A 23,909-nucleotide genomic window follows, 5' to 3' on the forward strand; every position below is an offset into this window, starting at 1 on the left:
CTAGCTCCTTACTGGTGTAGAGACCCAGTTCGGCATCAATAATATGGAATCACACCTCTTTGGAAAACATGTGAGCGACTCTTGGAGTATGCGTGTGTAAGTGAAAATGGGTGGGAAGGTGTTAATGAAAATTGGGTGGGAAGAAAATCTATTTTGACGGGTTATGGGGTACCTTAGAGCAGATACCAAAGTGTTACTGCCGGGAGGTACCTTAGTCAAGTCTCCAAGATGTGTGAGCTGCGTGGGTTGTATGCCCGGGTTTTGGAAATACCGACGATACGCCATGAGTTGGTGGCCTACCAGGCTACCAGCACAGCAATAAAACTTGCGAACTAGGATGATGAATTGATTCTCCCACTGGGCCAACAACCCCACTTATTTGTATAGAGCTGAGGGTTTTTTTTTCCAAAACTATTTCCTAAAAAAAGGTGACACACATAGGTGTTTCACTGCATATAGAATTGCTTTTCTGCAAAAACTAAACCTCTAGCCTTTCTTTGATATTATCCTTGGGATCTAGCATGATTAATTGATCTCATGGCTCTGGCTCGCTAAGCCCTTGTTTAGTTCCCTCCAAATCCAAAAAGTGCACAAGATTCCCTATCACATCCCCATCACATCGAATCTTTGACACATGCATGGAGTATTAAATATAGGTAAAAAAATAACTAATTACACAGTTTACGTCTAATTTACGAGACGAATCTTTTGAGCCTAATTAGTCAATGGTTGGACAATAATTGACAAATACAAACGAAAGTGCTACAGTATTTTTGGCGCCTCCAAAGTTTTGAACTAAACAAGGCCTAGCTATTATTCTCAAATAACAAGACGCGCCACTACTGGTGCGGAGGACAGGTACGATGATTATCAGCACTGACTGCCGCGGTTGCATACTACTCCCTTCGTGCCATTAAATTTGTCGTTTTTGACTTTAAGACTTTATTTTTGACCATCCGTCTTATTCAAAAGTTTTATACAAATAATAAAATAAATTAATTAATAGTAAAGTATCACTGGCGATAAAATAAGTCATAACAAAATAAATATTATTTATATAAAAAATTTGAATAAGACGAATGATTAAAGAAGACGGTACGAAAATCAAGGTGACAAACTCAATGGGAGGGAGTTGCGGCTAGTCTAGCCGACTAGCAAGCCATGTGCACTAGTACCATGCATTATATTGCTGCTCTTGTCTGCTCTCTGCTCCGGCCGACTTTGTGACTCGGCGGTGGGGCGTCTCTGCTACGCGCGATCAACTTGACTGACTCGACTGTGTGGGCAATGTCCGTTGCATTGCTGCGTTCCTTCCGGAGCTGTGCACCCTACACGGCTGGGCCATTGGACTCATGGCTCTGGCTTGCCACGCCACACGCAGCGATGGCAGAGGAATCGAGGACGGCCGGGCATGTTAGTGCTGCATGCGCGCGAAGCAGCCAAGTAGATGCCGACGGAGACCCTCGTTTGTGAATGCGATTCTCGTCTGGCGATTCTTGCCTGTCGGAGAGGACGGCCGGGCATGTTAGTGCTGCATGCGCGCGAAGCAGCCAAGTAGATGCCGACGGAGACCCGTGATCCAGAGTCATCGCAGCTTTCCATCCTAGGCCGGGTTTAGTTCCGGCCGATTCGTCGTTTGTACAGTGTTCGATGTGACGGGAACACGGTAGTAATTTCGTTTGTATTTATGAATTATTGTCAAACATTGGCTAGTTAGGCTCAAAACGTTCGTCTCGTAAAGTACAACCAAAATGTGCAATTAGTTTTTGATTTCGTCAACATTTAATACTCCATGCATGTACCGCAAGTTTAATGTGACGGGAAATCTTCTTTTTCATAGTGCCAAAGTTTGAAAATTGAGGGAACTAAACATGGCCCTACAGATAAAAAGGCTAGTCGTCGGGATTCTTCAGTGGCTGGCCACCTCTGTCAGCTGCACTGCCGTCCTTGCCTCGAAACGGAGGTTGCTGCCACGAAACCTCGTGTTGTCGTGTGCCTGTGCGTGAAATTGGTGGCTGAAAATCGTGTTCCAGACCTTGTTTAGATTGCAAGAGTTAGAAAAATTTGACACGGTAGCACTTTCGTTTGTATTTGATAATTATTGTCCAATCATGGACTAACTAGGGTCAAAAGATTCGTCTCGTAATTTACAATCAAACTGTGTAATTAGTTATTTTTTTATCTACATTTACTGCTGCATGCATGTATCACTACATTCGATGTGATGAAGAGAGTGAAAAAACTTGGAACTTTGAAGCAATGTAAACAAGACCCCAAGCTGCAACCATGATTATGCTTTTCTTGGAGTGCGTCCTCTTAACTTTCTTGAGACAGCCTTCACAGTGGATGCCCACTTTCAAGTCGCATGTCTGGGAACAAATAGAGAGAGGAAATGTTAAGAAATTAGCAAAGCCGTTTCTGAAGAATTGAACAGTGAAATGATTGTCAAGCTGCTTGTTGCTTGATAAAAATCTAAGCATGGAACATGAGAAGGAATAATACACACATGCACACACAAATTCACTCACACACATATCGGGAGAAAAGAACGGACGGTAAGACAAAGTAGAGTGGCTGAACATATGAAAATGTAACAAAAGATTAAAGCATTTTATATTTTTTAAACTTTCTTCGTTACCATCAATCTTGTGTAGGATCCTCTTTATTTCCTTCACACATCCATCACAGTGGATACCCACTTTCAAGTCATAGCTCTAGAAACAAACAGAAACAAAAAGTTAAGAAAATAGCAAGCCATTTTGGGCTTTTTTGGATCCACCTAGCTAAAGTTTAGGTAGCTAACGGACACATGCACGGTGAAATGATTAACACACGCATGTATGTGTGTCTGCGTGTGTGACACACACACACATCTTAGAGAATTGCATATGTGCTTTTTCTTGAGTTTAGAGGAAGCAAAACGAACTCACATGCATCCTGAGAACTGCCACCTTACTCATCCTTGACTGCCTCAAAATCAACTAGGAAACATGTCTCTATCTTTGTCTATCTCTGTATTCGCGAGAGAGAGAGATAGAGATGATAGGGATTGTGTTGATGGCAACACGACAACCTGGCATATGTTCCTCATCGAGTTCTTGTTGGCAAACAGCAGCTGACATCAACAACAATTCACAGATAGTTAGTCTATGAATGACAAATCTGCACTAAGTTTTGCCTCATCTATACAACTATGTAAAACACAAGAAGGAAGTCACCTACAATGCCAAACAAGATGCAGTAAATTGCTGCGAAGATTGGCAGTGGAATTGATGCAAACAAGGCATTGCCTTGCAAAAATAGGACTTCACAATTTGAGCAAAAGAGTTGCAAATTCTCTCCTAGCAACCAAATGAAAAATTACCAAATATGGAGAACAATATCATAAACCTACTTGACATCTAGATCACTCTCCTACTTCCAACTTTTGTAAGCCAAGCAGGCTAATGTTTTTACTACATTGAAGAAAAAAAATGAAAAAAGAACACTTTTTCAGAAGAAGCGCTTGAATGGTTAAGTATGTCTTCTAATAACAAATTCTTATGTTAGTTAAGTCTTACGGGATAGAACGTTCTAGGTTCAACCATAAAACTTTTACAAGCATTTTTAGAAACTAAGCAGGAAATTGTTAAGGTGCCAGAATCTTATCTAGAATAAAAACCCTCACAAATAGAAAAGAACGCTAAGATTATTTACACGGATACGGATGAACCTGCTGGAGCACCAAAGATCCCCTCCAAGAACATTCCAAAACCCTGCATGAGAACATTTTATTAGAAGGCTCGAAATTTTGAAAGCACAAGAAATTATCACATCACATCACATCTATTGCTTGATGGATGTAGGGAAGACTTTGTAGTTTTCTATAAAGTGCACACAAAAAATAATATATTTAGAGAGAAACAATAGATTTTGTGTTTGAGCTAGGATTATTATCAAGCGGCTAAGAAAAAATATAGGAGGCAGGAGAAGGAAGAAGATACTCCTCTACTTCTAAAATACGCACATACACACACACACACACACACACATATCGGGAGAAAAGAACGTACGGGGAGACAAAGCAGAGTGGTTGAACATATGGAAATTAAATTAAATGTAACAAAAGAATAAAGAAATTTACATTTTTAAACTATTCTTCGTTACTATCAATCTTGTGTAGGATCCTTTTTATTTTCTTCACACAACCATCACGGTGGATACCCACTTTAAGTCATAGCCCTACAAGGTGTGATCTGGGCGCCGGCAGTGGGGGAGGGATTAGGGTAGGGATCCTAGGAAGGATTGGGGAGAGCGCGGAGGGGGAGCGCCGGAGTGGGGGGTTTTAATGTGAGAGAAAGGGTCAGTTGTGCCGGAGTGGTGCTCGGAGGTGACGGTGGGCTGGATCCTATTCACCACGCCGAGCGCAGCGCTCTCGAGGCGCCGCCAGGTGTTGTGCGGATCGACGAGGGGTCTGGGTGCGCCGGTGCGGCCTCGGGCAAGTCCACGGGCACCGCCGGGTTCGCGTCGATGATGTTCACCATGGTCGTCGGAGCACGGAACACACTACGAGAGCGAAGAGCCTCTTCCTCCTGGGGGCGTCAAGCGGCTAGCCGCTTACAGGAGGTGCTTCAGGCGACGGCGACGGACCGAGGAGCTTGCGCTGCGGGATGCGACGGTGCGGGACCTCACTCACGGAGGCGATCGGCGCGGGTGCAGGCGCGGGTGTGATCTGGGCGCCGACGGCAGGGGAGGGATTAGGGTAGGGAGCGCAGAGAAGGATTTGGGGGGAGAGTGCGGAGGGGGAGTGCCAGAGCGGGGGATTATAAGGTGACAGAAAGGGTCAGTTTTTTGTCGCTCTATCTCGTCAGCTCGTCAGTTTCCACTTCCACTCTTGGTTGGTGAGTGAGTTGGTATGCACGTCTTGACTGCGTAGAGAGAAATGGCGGCCAGGGGGCAGGATAGATGGATGTCTGCACATGGCTTGATGGTCCTCCTGGGATTCTGTTTGTCGCGGACCACTAGGAGGAAGAAGATGAAACTCGAGTAGGAAGAAGATGAAGAGGAGGTGGCTTCAAGGCACGATCTAAACAGCCTAGCTAAAAGACCACCTAAAGTTTAGTTGTTTCAACACACTAAAGTTTACAGGAGTCTATTAGCCAGAGGATTCAAACACTCTAGCTAAAGTTTAGCTGAGAGAATTTTTAGCTGGCTAAAGTTTAGCTTTGAAATTTTAACCAACTAAAATTTAGTTGGTGAATCCAAACAGCACGCACGGTGAAACAATTAACACACCCATGTATGTGTGTGTGCTTGTTTGTGTGTGACACACATATTAGAGAATTGCATGTGTGCTTTTTCTTGAGTTGAGAGGAAGCAAAACGAACTCACATGCATCCTGAGAATTGCCACCTTATCATCCTTGACCGCCTCAAAATCGACGCCATCAACAAGGAAACGTGTCTCTCATAACTCCCTTCGCCTATCTCTGTATTGGCGAGAGATAGAGAGCGAGAGACGATAGGAATGTGTGTTGATGGCAAAATCCATTTGACAACACAACAACCTGGCGTATGCTCCTCATCGAGTTCTTGTTGGCAAACTACATGAATGAGACTCCCACAATAGCTGATATCAACAAAAAATCACTGATAATTAGTCTGTGAATGATGAATCTGCACTAAGTTTTGCCTCTATAGACTTCATCAATACAAATATGTAAAAACACGAGAAGGAAGTTTGACCCACCTACAATGCCAAACAAGATGCAGTAAATTGCTGCGAAGATTGGCAGTGGAATTGCTGCAAAGAAGGCCCCAAATTTCCCTGCAAAAATAGGACTTCACAATTTGAGCAAAAGAGTTGCAAATTCTCTCTTGTCAACCAAATGAAAAAAAATAAAATACCAAATATGGAGAAGAATATCATAAACCCGGCTGATATCTGGATGACTCTTCTACTTCCAACTTTCGTCAGCTCATGGAGGCCAATGAATTCACTGCATTGAAGATAAGGAAAAGAAAATAAGATTTTTCTCAAAACAAGTAGTAATGGTTAAGCATGTCTTATAATAAAATATTCTTATCTTAGTTGATTCTTCTGGGGTAGAATGTTCTAGGTTCAACCTAAAACTTCTACACAAATTTCAGGAACCAAGGTGCAAATTTTAAAGGTACTAGAATCTTATCTAGAATGAAAACCCTCATAAACACGGGGAAAGCTAAGGATTTAATTTACACTGATACGAATGAACCTGCTGGAGCACCAAAGATCCCCTCCAAGAACATTCCAATACCCTGCTTGAGAACATTTTATTAGAAGGCCCCAAATTTTGTAAGCACAGGAAATGGTCACATCACATCTATATACTTATGGTGTTTGGCACACAACAGAGAACTATTGCTCGGTGGAGGTAGGTACGATTTTGTGGTTTTCTATAAAATACACACAAAAGATATATCTAGAGATTGAAACAGCATGTTTTGTGTTTGTATAAAACCATAAGCAAGTATATTATCAACAGGCGAAGAAAAAAATAGAAGATTGCTAATGGACAACCGGTTGAACCTAGCAACCGTTTTTCTGGCCGTTAATTTCACACGTGTGACGTGCTGGACCGTGGATTTGGATGTCTGTTGCTCACGCTCCCTCCGCCGCCGCCCCGTGGCGCCTCCCTCCGGCCTCCGCCACCACCCAAAGTAGAACCCTGGCACATTCTCATCAGCTGCAGCCGCTGCACAGGCATCCGGCAGGGGGCGAGCGATCGAGTTCGGGCGCTTCTAGCGCTGGGACGTCCGATGGAAGTGACTCCCATCGGACGCCCCCGTCCACTCGACTCCGCCCGCCCCCTACGAGGATGGGGTAGAAAAATCAACAACTTCCCGTGCAAGGGACCGCCCCTAGTACCCACGCACGCGGATCCGTCCAGTCTGCAACCTCGCCGGACCCTAGCACCACCGCCAATCGCACCCCACAGAACCGCTCCTGCAAACAAGAAAACAAGACTACTGCAATATAGTTAGAACTGCTATTGCAGCATCACGAAAACGTTTGTGCAACAACCCAAAAAAAACCATTGCAACAACTGAAAAAAAATCAACTACTGCAACATTAAAAATAACCCACTGCAACATTAAAAATAACCCACTGCAACATTAAAAATAACCCACTGCAACAACGACGAGATCTTACCCTCTAGAGATCACAGGAACCCTGGACACTGCCACTGCAAACATCGAAGAACTGCCAAACAACGAAAAAATGATGTTGCAACTCCCGCAACATCTCAAGAACTACTACTGCAACAACAGAAAAACGCTTGTTGCAACAGACAAAAAAGAACCATTGCAACAACTGAAAATCATCTGTTACAACATCCAAAACATCTCATTCCAACAACAACGAGATCTGACCCCAGGAGGAGGAGAGAGGAGGGCTCGGATCCAAATCCATGGAGGAGGAGCAGGCCTATTGCCTACCTGGTAGGGAACTGCGGGTATCCCCTCCTCGACGAGGCTAGGGACTCAGCGACGATGGACTTCAAGGAGACGGCGAAGTCCTCGGCCTCGATGGCCGTGGCGGCACGCCCGACATCAGCCTCCGTGACGGCGCCGTGGATCTGGGAGAGGATGTTGGGCGCCACGAGCATCTGCGCAAGGCGGCGCACCGCGGGGACAGCGGCCAGATGCTGAGCGCCGTACAGGAGCAGCACCTCCGCAGCCTTGGTGGTCGCGGGCTGGCTGCCCTCGGCGGCGTCGGGCGTTCTCCGCCATGGCGGCTACCTATGGGAGAGAGTTCGCAGTAGACTCCGTTGGAATCCGTGGCGGCACGGTCTTGGCGGCGAGTGGAGGGCCGCGGGGACGGCGGCGAGTGGAGGGCCGCGTTTAGTTGCGCCCGGAATCCGTGGCGGCGAGTGTAGCGCACTGTAGCATTTCGTTTGTATTTGGTAATAATTGTCTAATCGTTGACTAATTATGTTCAAAACGTTCGTCTCGCAAAGTATAACCAAACTGTGCAATTAATTTTTGATTTCGTCACCATTTAGTACTCCATGCATGTACCGCAAGTTTAATATGACGGGAAATCTTCTTTTTGTATAGTGCCAAATTTGGGAGTTGGGGGTTAACTAAACATGGCCGAGGTCTCGTGAGTTGAGTGGAGATCTCGTGAGTGGCTGCGAACGTTCTGGAGGATTTTTTTATTTATTTAGTAAATGGTGAGGGTAAGACGTAGTGGGCCGTCAGGCTGTCACAGCCCACAACACTGTAGCGTCCTATCGCTAGGACGTCTTAATGACAGCATTACCGATCGAGTTCAGATCCAGGATGCAAGGGGCGGCGGCATCGTCGAACTAAGGAAGGCAGCGGCCACGGCAAGGACCAAGTGGGCGGCGTGGGTGGCGGCCACACAGCCGGTGCGGAACACCCATGGCGTGCAGCAGCGCAAGAACATGTACTACCCCGTGATCCGATCATTTGTGAATAATTTATGAACAATTTGACATATATTTCTCTGATGTCTAGAATCCATAAAAATAATTTGTATTTTTTTTAAAAAAAGTCGACATATATTGGTATTATTCCTAAATTACGTCACTCCGTTCAATAAACTATACTGAAGAAATCATTGTACATATAGTAATAATGTTACCTATTACATATTGCATGTGTGTGATGGGGTGGGGAGTATGCGGCTCTGTAAACTCTGTTCAGGGGAAAAAAAAAAGGGTTCTCCATGATGGAATTTGCTCTTCGGCGCAAGCCCACAGCTTCCAACAGCGATCAACCTTGACCATACATTTCTCACTCGACGGCGAGGATAATTGATCACAGCCGCCCCTTTCGTATAACTGGTAACCCACCAGCTGATCGAACCTGTACCCCTGTCGTTGCCCCTTCTCCATAAACGGCCCACCACAGCGTCTCCTCGGTCACGGCGAGCAGCAAGACAAACCATCCTCTCCATCGCTCGTCACACACACACACCGCGTGTAGCTAGCTAGCTAGGGACTAGGGTGAAGAATGGCTGGACAGCAACCGCAGTCGCCGCTGGGGCCTTTCATTTGCGAGTTCTGCGACGAGGTTGTGTGTGGGTTCGTGTCCTTTTCTCCATTTGACACTTTCCTGTATTCGACACAAATGGGTGTGTGCACGCACGCACACATACACATTTCTAAAGCATTCAACACTTTATCTAGGCAATTTCTCCTAGGGATCCTAGCAGCTGGGGTTTAGCAGGAAGTGGTGTGGTTGCACCTCGAGAATCATTTTGCATGGCTGACCTGGACCTCCAATTCAGCAGGAAGTGGTGTAGTTTTGTAGTGTTTTAGGGTTGAAGTTCAAATAAATTTTTAGCGAAATCAAATGATTTTTGGTCGGGATCGTGTGCGCTACGATGACTTTAGTGATTGCCATGACAAGATCGCCATTGTAGGTGTCGATTTCATCGGCGGTGGCCAATTTGTCATCTTTATTTGAAGGGGAGGATTGTTTCTCGGAGCCTCCTACAAGGACAGCTACTTCGGATTATCGATCGCATTGTTGATGGTTATGGAGAGGAATCAAGGTCTCAAGGTGATGAATTTGCATCCTATGTTGTATCCGACGATACAACTGCCGATATATTCTTTCAGCGATGTAAATGTCTTTTGGACTGGTTCCGAAATGTAGTTTTCTATAAAGTACACACAAAGAATAATATATTTAGAGAGAAACAATAGATTTTGTGTTTGAGCTAGGATTATTATCAAGAGGCTAAGAAAATATATAGGAGGTAGGAGAAGGAAGAATATACTCCTCTACTTCTAATATCCGCACATACACACACATATCGGGAGAAAAGAACATACGGGGAGACAAAGCAGGGTGGTTGAACATATGGAAATTAAATGTAACAAAAGAATAAAGAAATTTATATTTTTAAACTTTTATTCGTTACTATCAATCTTGTGTCGGATCCTTTTTATTTTCTTCACACAACCATCACAGTGGATACCCACTTTCAAGTCATAGCCCTACAAACAAACAGAAACAAGGGCGCAGGTGCGATCTGGGCACCAACAGTGGGGGAGGGATTAGGGTATGGAGCGTAGGAAGAATTGGGGAGAGCGCAGAGGGGGAGCATCGGAGTGGGGGTTTTAATGTGAGAGAAAGGGTCAGTTGTGCCGGAGTGGTGCTCGGAGGTGACGGTGGGTTGGATCCTATTCACCACGCCGAGTGCAGTGCTCTCGAGGCGCCACCAGGTGTTGTGCGGGAACGACGAGGGGTCTGGGTGCACCGGCGCGACCTTAGGCAAGTCCACGGGCATGGCCGGGTTCGCGTCGATGATGTCCTCCATGGTCGCCGGAGCACGAAACACACTACGAGAGCGGAGAGCCTCTTCCTCTCGGTGGCGTTAAGCAGCTAGCCGCTTAGAGGATGTTTCAGGCAATGGTGACGGACTGAGGAGCTTGCGCTGCAGGGCGGGGCGGGACCTCACTCACTGTGGGGGTATTAACCCCTATACCCTTACGGCTAGACTTGGGCTGGCCCAGACCAGAGGGCTCGGCCCATCAAAAGACGACGCGCGGCCCATTCGATCTGCTCAGAGTCCCGCGCAAGGAACCAAGATAGACTTGGAGGTCAAGCAAGATCCTGGTCGGTTAGAGTAGGAATCCTTATCCGGCCATCTATGGCAGTTGTAACCGGCTAGGATTAGTTTCTAGATCTGTAACCCTGCCCCTCGGACTATATAAGGCGGGCAGGGGACCCCCTCAAAACACATCTCATAATATACAGCAATACAATCAGACGCAGGACGTAGGTATTACGCCCTCACGGCGGCCGAACCTGGATAAAACCTCGTGTCTGTCTTGCGTCACCATCTCGTTCGTAGCTTGCTCACCTGTCTGCCAATAATCTACTACCTTGGGCATACCCCTAGATAGACTGCCGACCATATCTCGTCGATAGTGGCGCGCCAGGTAGGGGGTGTGTGTACTGCTTCCCAGGCGATCAAGATGGTCATCATTCCCGGCTCCATGGCTACGGCGGACGGCCTCACGTTCACCATTGGCCAGGTCACCTGGACCACAGGCTCCTACAACTTCACCGCCACGACCATGGGGGAGGCGCTGATTCAATCTGCGTCGACTACTACTTCGCCAACATCGGCTACGGCTCCGACCAAGCTGGCTTTGGCTCCGACCACACCGGCACCGTCTCCGACCACGCCGACTGTCACAGAACCGACCAATTTATAAGAGCACAAGTACAATAGCAATCACCGAAGTGATCAAACCGTCATACTTGAGCCCATATAAACCCGGTAGTCCAACGAAATCGCGAAGGATCTCAAACAACCAACATACAAACCAAGATCGTAGAGATTCAACACAACCCATCACATGTTACATCACAAGTTCACAAATATGTCTCATACATCAGAGTTCAAATAATTTTACAAACCGAGTTTGAAAGTAGCGGAAGCAAAGTAGTTTAACATCAACATCACACGTAGTTTAATACAAAGCCAGTGTCATAGTCATCTCCACCAAAAGCACAAAGATGAGATGAAATACAGAATGACCATTGCCCATGGTCCTAGTCCTCATCCACGGCAGGAGCAAGACAGTTCTTGCAGTAGCCATGATACATAACGTTATCTGCAACAATGGGAATAAAACCCTAAGTACGAGAATGTACTCAGCTAGACTTACCCGTCCAACTAATATACTAAGACACCAAGGAGTATGCAAGGCTTTATAAGTAGAGCTGGTAAACATTATTTGCAGAAAAAGCATAAGTTATCCAACCTCTCTTTAATTGTGAATCACCAGTTATTAATCCTATCTCATACTAGATTAGCAACTATCCTATGCTAAACATGTTGGTACCATTAAGTCATCACAATAATAACCTTATCCAGTTGAGTTCTTGCATAATCTCATAACCATCATTTCCATCATTTACTACGATGAAGTGTACTCAAGTCAAGTTCTCACTATCCGGGAGAGACGGCGATTCGAATCGATTCCTACCCAGCTGGGGAATTATTCCTAATACACACCTAGGCAGACCAGATCATTAGTCGCCTTAGGTCACCTTTGGTACAACTCAGGAACTAAATTCGCGGGTACGACCAGCGCCGCACAATCAGAGAACCACTCTGCCAAGGGTGATGGGGATTCTAACCCGCCCTTGGGCTTACGCCAATGGCTCTCTGCACATCCTTACTACCATCCAGAGTGCGCACTTTTACCGCTCATGGTCCCGGCCTGAATTGAGCTACTCGGCTTCGCGGTCGAAACGACTTATCCGGCCAACTATGTGAGAGGCTGCGTTCAACATGACAAGATGACCTCCAACTACAATACCACATATAAGACTCCGCCCGGTCTCCATTTATTCAACAATACCAGGTTATGTTCCACGATAGCACCATATAGCCAACCGTGATCAAGTTATCACCTATAGCTCGCTGGTGACAGAAAATCACCCGACTTCTACCGGTCTAAGCATAGCTAAGCATAATACACGTTCTTGGACTTAAATAGGATTCATGGTACATATTTCTGGTCAAGGAAAGGTAATATGCAGCAAGTGTTTCCAAACAACTCCTGTCACATAATGCATCAATACGAATAACTTTAGGTGACATTAATAAAGTAGGGAGACTTATAATGCTCCGGGGCTTGCCTTTCACAAACGTCGAAGGCTGGTGATCGGGGCACTCGGGAAGGTGATCGGGTTCAGGCTCTCCTTCTCCGGGAACCTCCAGGTGCTGAACTTCCTGATGCTCCTCCTGCGGCTCGGCGTCGAGCTCCACTAGTGTGATCCCCTCGGTTGCACCTATTGCATGCATATGCATAAGTAAGTACCATGAATGCATAAGATGGATCACGGAGGATGTGATAAAGGAATGTACATGCTGCGACAAATGATGTTAAGTAGAAAAATTATAACAATGCTAACTCCTCATTTACCTAGTTGGTGCATATCTCTTCTCGAGTTACTTACAAATTTCACACAAGGCAATATCTAAGTTACACATAACAGTTACAAGGTTATATCATTACTGAAGTTATATTTATCCAAATTCTGTGATCTTAGACTTTATGGAAAGCTTATAAAATTTCCTACAACTCTTATTTAATCACTAAAAGCTAATTCACACTCTATCCTAACCAAAATAGGCAATCAATACAGTGCTGTCCAGAAATTCCAGAGAGCAAGTATTTCGGAATACTAACTTTAAACAGCTATAACTCCTAAACCCTTTGGCCTATTGCCCTGAAATTTTAACACAAGATAGATGAAGAAGTTACCTACAACTTTGTTATTAACCATTTTTACAGAAAACATCATTTTGACTATGCAACATGCCAAACCACATAATCTGTCCAAAAACCTTTGTCACCCGAATTATAAAGCAACGATATTTTTACTGCATACAAACATTCCAAATTGGACACTACCAAGTACAACAACAGTTCAAGTACATCAAATACACTCAAGAAAACATAATGTCCAATCCCAAACTATTTATTTAAATGCCTTTATCAATTTACTAAGATACTTAGGTTAAATAATAAACATATACCAAATGTGCGTAATAAATTCTCAGAAAATTACAGTGGCTTACAAGTGCTACCAATAGACTACTATAAAAGTTTCATGCCATTTTACCAAGAATAACATTCTTTACAAAAATGACAAGCTAGCAAGGTCTATTTTAGCGAAAATAGTAAACCCTATAGAAAAGTATCAAACAATAGATTATATATTTTTACTAGCATCATATTAGTGCCATACTACTATGCAAAAATTTGCATGTCAATATGTTGCATATTTTTATCCCTACAATTTTCCTTAGAAAATACCATTTATTACTAGATAAATAGAAAGATCATATTTCAATCAAGTTTACAGCAAGCTTATTATTTTTCCTAGCTAGAGCATGTCAACACAAAACTAACAAAATTGGAATCACAATTTTATCACATTTCTATCTCAAGATATCTAATTTACAAGATTGTAAATATACAAAAAGCATTTATTTAAATACATTTAAATCACCATGACAAATACCAGAAAATGTACATTTCATATTTTTATAAACAACTACACTTAATAAGGAACACAACAAAATTTGGTTCACAAAAATTGGACCTCTATAACTCCACTTATGATTTTCCAAATTTGCATGCAAAAACTGAAATAAATGAACTATCTTTTTCAATTGAGTCACTGTAGCGAACGAAAACAGAGGAGCCACGATGCCCGACGCGGCTCGGCCGGACTTCGACGGCGGCGAGCTTTACCGGTGACATCACCGGTACTACGACGATCACCAAGACATTGCGAACACAACGAGCTAGCTAATTGGACCGATTGATGGAGCGAAGCACGATGGCAGCGTTCATGGCGGCACGACGGCACGGCTCGACGGTGAGACGCAGGAGCTGGCCATGGAAGCTCGGTCTATGGCTCGGACAAGACTATACCGACTACGGAGAAGCTATCTCAACCACTATCGCGGCAAACAACGGACGGAGGCGGTGCAGCCACGGCGACAGAGCTATGCAACCACGGCGACGGGAACACCGGCGAGGTCCGCGCGCGGCACGGCGGCTTACCGGGCGCGGCTAGTAAGCGAATGTGGGCGCGGTACGACGGTGGGAACACAGTGAAGCTGCTGCGGTGGTGGAGAAGAGATGTGGTGCGAGCAAGGGACGGCAACGACGACGGCGGCGCTGCGGTGAGCGGATGCGGCTGCTGCGGTCGAGCGTGAAGGCGAAGGGAGGCAGAGAAATGAAATACGAGCGCTGCGAAGTCACGGGCGGAGGCTTGGGCTTGATGTGCCGTGCTGCAGCTCGACGTGGCCTGGCCGGTCAGGCCAACGGCGACGCGTGGCACCACGCGGCTTTCAAACACTGAAGCCGGCCGGGGTTACTGTAGCGCGCCATCAGAGCCACGATTCCAGCCTGACAACGATACTTGGCGACTAAAAATATCCTAATCTGTTTATTATTAGTGCAAACTTCCTAAACCAAATTTGAATACCTATATACTATCTTCAACTTCCATTAAAGTATCGAGTTCCAATTCTCAGTCAATACGGAGTAAAATCAGCCCAAAGTTGAGCAAATAACACTGGAAACCAGTTTTGACTTAGAAAAATTCTAAGTGTCGCAAAACAGTGAAATATGGATTTTTGTGAGCACAAAATGACTAAGCTACGCACTGAATTAGCTCAAGACCCAAACATAAAAGTTGTTGCTCTACTCAAATACTACAACTTTTCTTAAAGGTTCACTGCCATGCAAAGTCTCTATGACATAGTTCAAACTAGGTCAAACATAATACTTTAAAATGATGACATACACCATATCAAAGACTTAGAGACCAAACTAGACTTAGTCATGAGTACCAAAGTGGTTCCTTATGCTATTCTAAACATGTTTAAAGCATTCCCAAGGTTCCACACACATTCCATACTTTGGTTCCATGAAAACCCTAACTTAAGTAAGGTAATTAAGTAACACACATGAAATATAAGCTAACAAAGGTATAGCAATTGAGATGCTCATGCACATGCATGCTCATGGATGCTTATGATCATGCAATGTCAAGGTTAAATGCATGCTTAACACCGAGGGTGTTACACCGACAACCCGTCGCTCGCTTCCCCGCTACAAAGGAAGGCCGATCGATAACACCGATCTGCTCGATTCCATCGACCGAGTTGGCACCAAGCTTGCTGAAACCCTAGCTTTGGTAGATTCGATCCAAAATCAATCTACCGAGCAGGTTCCCACCCACCACAACAGATCTCCCTGACCAGCTCGGGCCAGCCGTCCTACACGGCTAGATACAGATCTCGTGGTCACATCTACTCCCAAAGGGTGCTTTGTTTGTCTCCGACCAGCTCCTACGACTGGCCTCAGGCTCTCTGAGTACAAAGCCCTAACGGAGGATCCTCGGGCCCCACCCTATGGCCTGAGCAATGCTGCTTCCGAGTACACGTACCATATACCACATCTGTTCATGGATCCTAAGGAGCGGGGCCATGCTTCAGATCTATGCCCTCTACACCAACCTCGGCCACGAAAACACAATTTCGTCAACATGGTGCAGATCGAGGAGTATCGAGAAGGCTCAGTCCACACACTCGAAGATGGCAATTCTAGTTCTCTATTGAGCACTGCATCTAATGGCTCCATCCAAACCGAGGTCCAACACAACGATGACAGCGAATATGATCTAGATCTACCAGACCACCCTCCGGGGTTTCCTCAATTCCTGACTTTCTCGCCAAGGCGTGGAGGTATGATCAACGTCGTCAGCAACGACGAACCCACCTTGGCAAATGGCGAAACCAACGAGCAAAGGCAACAGCGCGAACAACGCAATGCCGATCGTGCTCAACGCAGACAAGCCGAAGCAGAAGAAGAAGAACGTCGGAGAGGACCCCGACCACAAGACCTCAATGACGCCTTCGACCTGGTAGGCGACAAACAAATCTTCAAAACCCCAAGTGCTAATGTGGCGGTCGCCATGGCCAATTTACAACGGCTGCCAAACATCCCAGAAGTCCAGGAGATTCACGACGACATGCAAGCTTATCTGACGGCCGCTATGGCCCAGACCGTGCAGATCGCACACAGAGCACAGGCTGCAAGTACATCACTCGCATCAAGTCGCAGCCGCCAGCATTCAAGTCGCCCACAGCCGTCGAATCAATGCGGCTCACGTAACAACGACCCACCAGAAAACCACCAAGGTGGAGACGGCGGTCGCAACGGTGGTCGCGATGACAACCGACGTGACAACCGTGGTCATGGCGTCAATCAGGGTGGCAACCGGGATCGCCGTGGTGGCAACTACGATCTCCGCTAGTCACTCGGTGAGCGTGATTTGCGTAGTCACATCAACCAACGGGCCAATGACCATGCATCTCACGAAAGCATCCGCCGCATTGAATATGACACCACACACGGTCCTCCTGGCCTAAAGCAGTTTACTGCTCATCTCTGACAAGTCACTTGGCCAAGAAACTTCAAGCTCGAGAAGCTCTAGAAGTACGATGGCAAGGAAAACCCTGAGCTATGGATCATGCTTTACGAGACTGCCGTCCGATTAGCCATGGGCGACGAGCACATCATGGCTAACTACCTCCCAGTCGTTCTTGACTAGGCAGGCCACCAATGGCTGGTCGGGTTGCCAGAGAATCACTTCGACACATGGCAAGATCTTCATCAAGCCTTTATGGACAACTTCATTGCAACGTGTGAGCAACCTGGCAACAAGTACGATCTACAGTGGATTCACGACCGCAGGGATGAACCTTTGCGCGATTACATCCGACGCTTCTCGGATATGCGTCTCAAAATCCCCAAGATCACCGTTGACGAAGCAATCTCAGCCTTCATCACAGGCCTCCGCTTCCACGATGATCTCAAAGACGAGCTGCTCCGTAAGCGACCCGGTTCGGTCACGGAGCTACTCGCCATGGCCAAGAAGTATGCAGACGCCGATGATGCCAAGAAGCTGATCAACGAAGAAACAGGCAGAGCTCCACGCTCCGACCACCCACCACGCTGTGACGACTATCGCGATGACCGTGGTCGGAATGACAACTATGACCACCGGGACCAGCGTAATGACAACCGCGATTGCCATGACAACCGCGATCAGCGACGTAATCGCCGTGATGACTACAAGGGCAAGCGCCCCCGAGAAGATGACGAGCAAGTCAACACCGTCAAGAAGGGCGGTGGTCGCCGTAACTATGAGGACGATTATGCCAAGGTGCTAAAGGGACCCTGCCAGGTTCACCCCAAATCAAATCATACCATGGAGAATTGCCGCGTCCTCAAGGCCATCTACACGCGCAAACAAGCCCAAGACGATGCCGGCAAACCTAACGAGGTCGAGAAGCAGCGTAACCATGAGGACGACGATGACGAACAGGAGAGGGACCCTCGTCACCAGTATGTCAAGTCGACCGACCATGTCCACTCCATCTTCGTGGGCAAGGTGTCCGTCGAATCCAAACACGAGCGCAAGCTGCTCACCCGTGCCTGCATGAACGTCACCAACGCCGACAACCTCATCACCGATCCCAGGCTCCCTGCTTGGTCTCACCAGGAAATCTCCTTCAATAGGCGAGGCCGATGGGTTGCAATTCCTGAGCTGGGCCATTTTCCTCTCGTTCTCGATCCCTGTATCAATAGTGTTTGGTTCAATAGGGTACTCATCGACAGCGGTAGCTCCATCGACATCCTATTTCGCAACAGCCTTTCGGCCTTGAAGTTGACTCAGGCCGACCTCAGGCCCTACGAGGCACAGTTCTGGGGCATGCTCCCCGGACAGAGCTCTACGCCTCTCGGGCAGATCACGCTCCCTGTGTAGTTTGGCACACCACCGACTTCATCAACTTCGTGGTCGCTGACTTCGAGGGCACTTACCACGCCATCCTTGGTCGACCGTCGCTCACCAAATTCATGGCTGTGCCCCACTGTACTTACTTGGTGCTCAAGATGCCGACCGAGAAGGGAGTCCTTACTCTCAGAGGCAACGTGTTCGTGGCCTACACCTGTGAAGAGGAGAGCTTCAAAGTTGCCGAGGCCATCGACCTCTCGATCCGCATTGAAGAGACCAAACTCGATGCCAAGAAGACCCCCGTCGACTACCTGGAAATCCCAGTGCTCGAAGCCCCGTGCAAGACCATCAAGTCCAAGGACCGCAAGGAGATCCAGCTGGTCGAGGGTGATCCCAGCAAGACGGCCCTCATCGGGGCTAACCTGGATCCAAAATAGGCAGACGCGCTCGTTAGGTTTCTAAGGGACAACGTAAGTGTGTTCGCGTGGAAACCCGTTGACATGCCCGGTGTACCTTGGGACTTGATCGAGCACTCTTTAAATGTCTCAAACAAAGCCAAACCTATCAAGCAGAAGCTACGATGGTTTGCTCGCAACAAAAAGGAGGCTATTAGGGTAGAAGTTACCCGGCTTTTAGTAGCTGGATTTATCAAAGAAGTATATCATCCGGAGTGGTTAGCCAACCTGGTCCTTGTACGCAAAAAGAATAAAGAATGGAGAATGTGCGTTGATTACACTGATCTCAACAAACACTGCCCTAAAGACCCCTTCGGCTTACCTCGCATAGACGAGGTCATAGACTCAATAGCCGGCTATGAGCTGCTGTCCTTTCTCGATTGCTACTCTGGTTACCACCAGATCGCTCTCCATAAGGACGACCAGATCAAGACGTCCTTCGTCACGCCCTTCGGCGCCTACTGCAACATGACCATGTCATTCAGGCTCAAAAACACGGAGCCACCTACCAACGCGTCATCCAGGCATGCCTCAAAGATGAGATTAAAGATCACCTTGTTGAGGCTTATGTTGATGACATAGTCGTGAAAACCAGGGAATCCCACACCCTGGTCAACGACCTAAAATGTACCTTTGTTGCGCTTAACAATTTTCAATGGAAATTAAACCCAAAGAAGTGCATCTTTGGAGTCCCATCTGGTATACTACTGGGCAACGTCGTCAATCACGATGGCATACGTCCCAAACCAGAGAAGGTAAAAGCTGTCTTAGACATGCAACCTCCCAAAAAAGTTAAGGATGTCCAGAAGCTTACCGGCTGTATGGCCGCCCTCAGCCGCTTCATATCACGACTAGGCGAAAAGGGCCTACCCTTCTTCAAGCTGCTCAAGCCATCTAAAAAATTTGAATGGTCGGAGGAAGCTGACGCTGCATTCATGTAGTTAAAATAATTCCTTACCTCTCCTCCGGTCCTCACTGCTCCTAAAGACTATGAGGTCTTTCTACTCTACATTGCGGCAACGGATCGAGTGGTCTCTATGGCCGTCGTGGTCGAGCGCGATGAGCCTAGCCACTTTTACAATGTCCAGCGCCCAATTTATTTCATCAGCGAGGTGCTCAACAATTCCAAGACCAGGTACCCACAGATCTAGAAGCTCATCTATGCCATATTGATCACATCCTAAAAGTTGAAACATTAGTTCAACGGATATCATGTGGTGGTCGTGACCGTGTACCCACTTGGTGACATCATTAGCAACAAGGATGCGAACGGCCGCATCATTAAATGGGCAATGGAGCTATGCCCTTTTTCATTAGAATTTACAAGCCGTATGACCATCAAGTCTCAAGCACTAGTCGACTTCATCATTGAGTGGACCGATTTAAGTACACCTGTCTCCTAGGGCCTCGCTGAGTATTGGCATATGTACTTTGACGGTTCCCTCAACATAGATGGCGCTGGAGCAGGAGTACTCTTCATCTCACCGACCAAAGAAAAGCTCCGTTACGTGCTTAGGATTTACTTCCCAGCATCTAACAACGCTGCCGAGTATGAGGCATGCCTCCACGGCCTGCGCATCGTGGTCGAACTTGGCATCAAACGCCTCTACGTCTATGGCGACTCGGCTCTAGTCATAAACCAGCTCAATAAAGACTGGGATACGACTAGTGAGAAGATGGACGCTTACTGCAAGGAAATCAGAAAGTTAGAAGGCAGGTTCTACGGCCTCGAGTACATACACGTGGTTCAGGACAAAAATCAAGTAGCTGATGCGCTGTCAAAGTTAGGGTCATCCCGAGCAAAAGTCCCACATGGCGTATTCGTTTAGGACCTGCTCAAGCCCTCCATCAAAGAAGAAGAAGACCCCGTGGTCGAGAAGCCCCCAGACCAGCAGTTGGTGGCCATGGTTCCAACTCCGACCACCACAGAACCTTCTCCGACCACCACTATTCCTGATTGGAGAGTACCTTTCATCAAGTACTTGACAGACGGTAGTGGTCCCACCGACAGAGCAGAGGTCGAGCGCCTCATGCGCCGCAGCAAGCAGTACCTGCTCGTCAATGGCAAACTGTGGCGCAAGAACTCGAAGGAAGAAATTTTAATGAAGTGCATAACCTAGGAAGATGGCGTTGAAGTCCTGGGTAAAATCCATTCTGGCTCGTGCGATAATCACGCAGCCTCTAGAACACTGGTCGGTAAGGCTTTCTGAGCAGGTTTCTAATGGCCATCAGCTATGGCCGATGCAGAGAAGCTGGTCCGCCTTTGTGAAGGATGCTAGTTTTTTGCCAAGAGAATCCATGTGCCAGCACACGAGATCTAGACCATACCAACCTCCTGGCCCTTCTCATGCTGGGGACTGGATATGATCGGGCCCTTCAAGCCGGCTCCTAGAAATTTTAAATGTGTCTTCGTGCTGATCGATAAGTTCTCCAAATGGATCGAGTACATGCCTTTAGTCAAGGCATCCTCAGAGAAGAATGTCGAGTTCCTCGACCAGATCATTCACCGCTTTGGCTTACCCAATAGCATCATCACTGATCTAGGCTCTCAGTTCACCGGGAGCGCATTTTGGGACTTCTGCGATGAAAGGAGCATAGTAGTAAAATACGTTTCGGTGGCGCACCCCAGAGCTAACGGATAGGTCGAGCGGGCCAATGGCATGATCTTGGACGCGTTGAAGAAAAGGATGTACAGGGAAAACGACAAAGCTCTGGGAAGATGGATCAGGGAATTGCCGGCCGTGGTCTGGGGTCTCAAAACCCAACCCAGTCGTAATACTGGCGTGTCCCCATGCTTCATGGTTTATGGTGCCGAGACAGTCCTTCCAGCAGATATCGCTTTCCGATCACCAAGGGTTGAAAACTATGATGAGGACAGGGCCAATGAATCACGAGAACTCGAAGTAAATTGAGACAAGGAGCGGTGGCTTGACTCCTGCATACGGACAGCCAAGTATCTTGATGTCTTGCGCAGGTATTACAATAAGAACGTCAAGGAGCGGTTCTTCGTGGTCGGTGACCTAGTCCTAAAGTGGAAGACGAACCAAGACGGCGTTCACAAGCTTGCAGCACCATGGGAAGGACCCTTCATGGTCAAGGAGGTTACACGGCCTACGTCATATAGGCTGGCTCACCTAGATGGCACAGACGTCCCGAATTCCTGGCACATCGACAAGCTTAGGCGTTTCTATCCTTAGTGACTGCAACAAAAGATTTGTACCTTTACAGTATTTTGCATTATTTTAAATAAAGCAGTTATGATTTCTCCGACCACTCTAATGAGTTATTTAGCAGACTGCTGCTACTCTAATTTTTTAATATATCAGTTCACCGACCACGGTTCCTCCTCGGGTTCTCGGAACAGGCCCCATCTCTGGCTCCTCCCAACGCATGCGCGGGATCAGCTCTCTGTGCTCCGGGTGGTCGGCGGGTGCTCTCTGGTTTGACTTGTGCACTCTCACGTGTGCACAGGCTCCGCGCCTCACACCCAGACCACCAAGTTGACCCAGAGCCGTACAAACTCCAAGGGACGACGTGTCGCTTAAACCGGTACAACTAAATGGAACACTAACACATTCTAACTTAGTTACGCCGACACAATACTCGAGCTTAAACACGTTTTTTACAAAACAAACAAGCCTACATTGTTGCACAAATACTTTATTACAAACTTGCCTGAAAAGGCACAAGTTTACAATAAACTAACTACATCTTCTTCTACAGCTATAGCCTAGACTACTGGCTGGTCGGGGCACGCGACGTCTATTGCTCGCTGGTCCTGGCCTCGTGCTCGGTCCTTGGGGACTCTGGCATTGATCGGGCTGAAGAAGATGGCCCCGCCGATGCTTGGCTGGTCGAGACCGCAGGCACCGCCGGCTGGCTTGAAGTTGGAGGCGCTGCCAGCTGACTAATTGACGGCGCTCCTTGTACAGGCGGTGTCGCACTCCTACACAAGTTTATATCTCCAATTATCTTCGCCGATAAGTCTAGATGGGTAATCCACAGCTCGTCGGCCTTGTCTGGATCCACCTCTTTTGGGTATCCAACCTCTAGGCGTGTGAGGTCGATCAGGGGGTTGTGAGCACGTACCATGCTCAGCACATGTGCACCTGCGTATTCTCCCGCCTCCCTCACAAACTCCTGGAACCATCCCCATGCCCTTTGGCACTTCTCGATCAACCCCAGCTACGGTGCCCTCGGCATATCCCCCGCCAGCTCTGTGTTGATGAGGTCAAGGACCGACAGAATGCCCTTTGCTACCTCCTGGCACCGGCCCTTCTAGGTATCGCGGTCCTTGGTGACCTCCTGGCACTGTGTTCTCCAGCCGTCCCGGTCCTTCATCATGGAGTCGGTGTTTTGGACTAGGGGGGGTCCTCAACCAACGAGTAAAATGCACTGCATGTTCCTAATCCCGGATGGTGATGCAAAGAGGCACAAGGTTTATACTGGTTCAGGCAAGATGTGCCCTACGTCTAGTCTGAGAGAGCGATCTTGTATTCCTTGCACCGAAATGCTCGTAGCAGGGGGTTACAAGCGGGGCGAGAGAGGGAACTTGTCCTAGATCTCTACGCGGAGTGGTGTGGGTTGTTTGAGATATTGATCCGATGAATCTGCCTATGTTCGCCTGCCTAGAAATGGTCCTGGCTGCTTCCTTTTATAGTTGCAAGGAGGGAGCCAGGAGTACATGAGAGAGCTACACATGGATCCTTAGCGGGGGAAGAAGATCAGGTGTTGTAGCCTATTCCTGTAGCAGCAGTGTCAGGAATGGTGATTGATAAGCCTGTTGAGGTCGTGGGAGTCCCTGTTGACGTCGAGTCAGTATGGCCTCCTCTGTAGGAGACATGCCGAGCCCTGCGTGCTTCCCGTTTTGATCGAGTGGCAAGGCTTGGCGGTTGCTGCAGCCAGTTGCGCCGAGGCATGCTTTGCCGAGGCCTGCTTTGCCGAGGCCTTAGAGATGACCTGTGTTCGATGCGGGGTCTCGACAGTCAGCGTCGTATCTGATTTGGGCGGAGCAGTGTGGGGTGTACGTGTACAGGGCATGGTACCCCTGTATTGTCAGTAGGGATGGCAAAAAAGAGACTTGACCATTGTCACATCATCCCTGTTGCCGTAC

The 23,909-nt window shown here is 47.4% G+C and overlaps 2 protein-coding genes across 6 annotated transcripts; one reads left to right on the forward strand and one right to left on the reverse strand.

Annotated features, from left to right (window-relative positions):
• Window positions 1-2,211: 2,211 nt before the first annotated feature.
• Window positions 2,212-7,591, reverse strand: LOC136508218 (nucleobase-ascorbate transporter 3-like). Of its 5 annotated transcripts, none has more exons than XR_010771902.1 (9): window positions 7,458-7,591; window positions 6,233-6,963; window positions 5,886-5,977; window positions 5,728-5,805; window positions 5,371-5,607; window positions 3,697-3,755; window positions 2,931-3,115; window positions 2,639-2,714; window positions 2,214-2,369 (listed from the first exon to the last, which is right to left on the reverse strand). XR_010771902.1 is itself a non-coding variant. In XM_066502863.1 (9 exons), exons 2-5 carry the CDS (start codon window positions 6,264-6,266, stop codon window positions 5,582-5,584), a joined length of 246 nt encoding a protein of 81 aa, XP_066358960.1. In that variant the 5' UTR covers window positions 6,267-6,963; window positions 7,458-7,590; the 3' UTR covers window positions 2,214-2,369; window positions 2,639-2,714; window positions 2,931-3,115; window positions 3,713-3,755; window positions 5,371-5,581. The 5 variants fall into 5 exon arrangements, 4 of the variants coding, with proteins under 4 accessions (XP_066358959.1, XP_066358960.1, XP_066358957.1 ...); XM_066502863.1 differs by having other exon boundaries at window positions 3,713-3,755; window positions 6,217-6,963; window positions 7,458-7,590; XM_066502860.1 differs by having other exon boundaries at window positions 6,217-6,963; window positions 7,458-7,590.
• A 9,634-nt stretch (window positions 7,592-17,225) lies between these two features.
• On the forward strand, window positions 17,226-18,371 carry LOC136507039 (uncharacterized). The gene has a single exon (XM_066501892.1). It carries the CDS (start codon window positions 17,226-17,228, stop codon window positions 18,369-18,371), a length of 1,146 nt encoding a protein of 381 aa, XP_066357989.1.
• Window positions 18,372-23,909: the final 5,538 nt, after the last annotated feature.

Source organism: Miscanthus floridulus, chromosome 15 (genome assembly GCF_019320115.1).
Source record: "Miscanthus floridulus cultivar M001 chromosome 15, ASM1932011v1, whole genome shotgun sequence".
NCBI classification, from domain to species: domain Eukaryota; kingdom Viridiplantae; phylum Streptophyta; class Magnoliopsida; order Poales; family Poaceae; genus Miscanthus; species Miscanthus floridulus.

What these genes read in the sequence shown, in the direction of transcription:
- LOC136508218 (XM_066502862.1), bottom strand. Translation starts at nt 6,266, where the DNA reads ATGTTCTTGGAGGGGATCTTTGGTGCTCCAGCAGGTTCATTCGTATCA. An exon ending in GCAGGTTCATTCGTATCAGT is followed by an intron (nt 5,978 to 6,216) that starts GTAAATTAAATC and finishes TCTTCAATGCAG; the next exon opens with TGAATTCATTGGCCTCCATG. An exon ending in CATCTTGTTTGGCATTGTAG is followed by an intron (nt 5,608 to 5,727) that starts GTGGGTCAAACT and finishes TGTTGATATCAG; the next exon opens with CTATTGTGGGAGTCTCATTC.
- LOC136507039 (XM_066501892.1), top strand. Translation starts at nt 17,226, where the DNA reads ATGGACAACTTCATTGCAACGTGTGAGCAACCTGGCAACAAGTACGAT.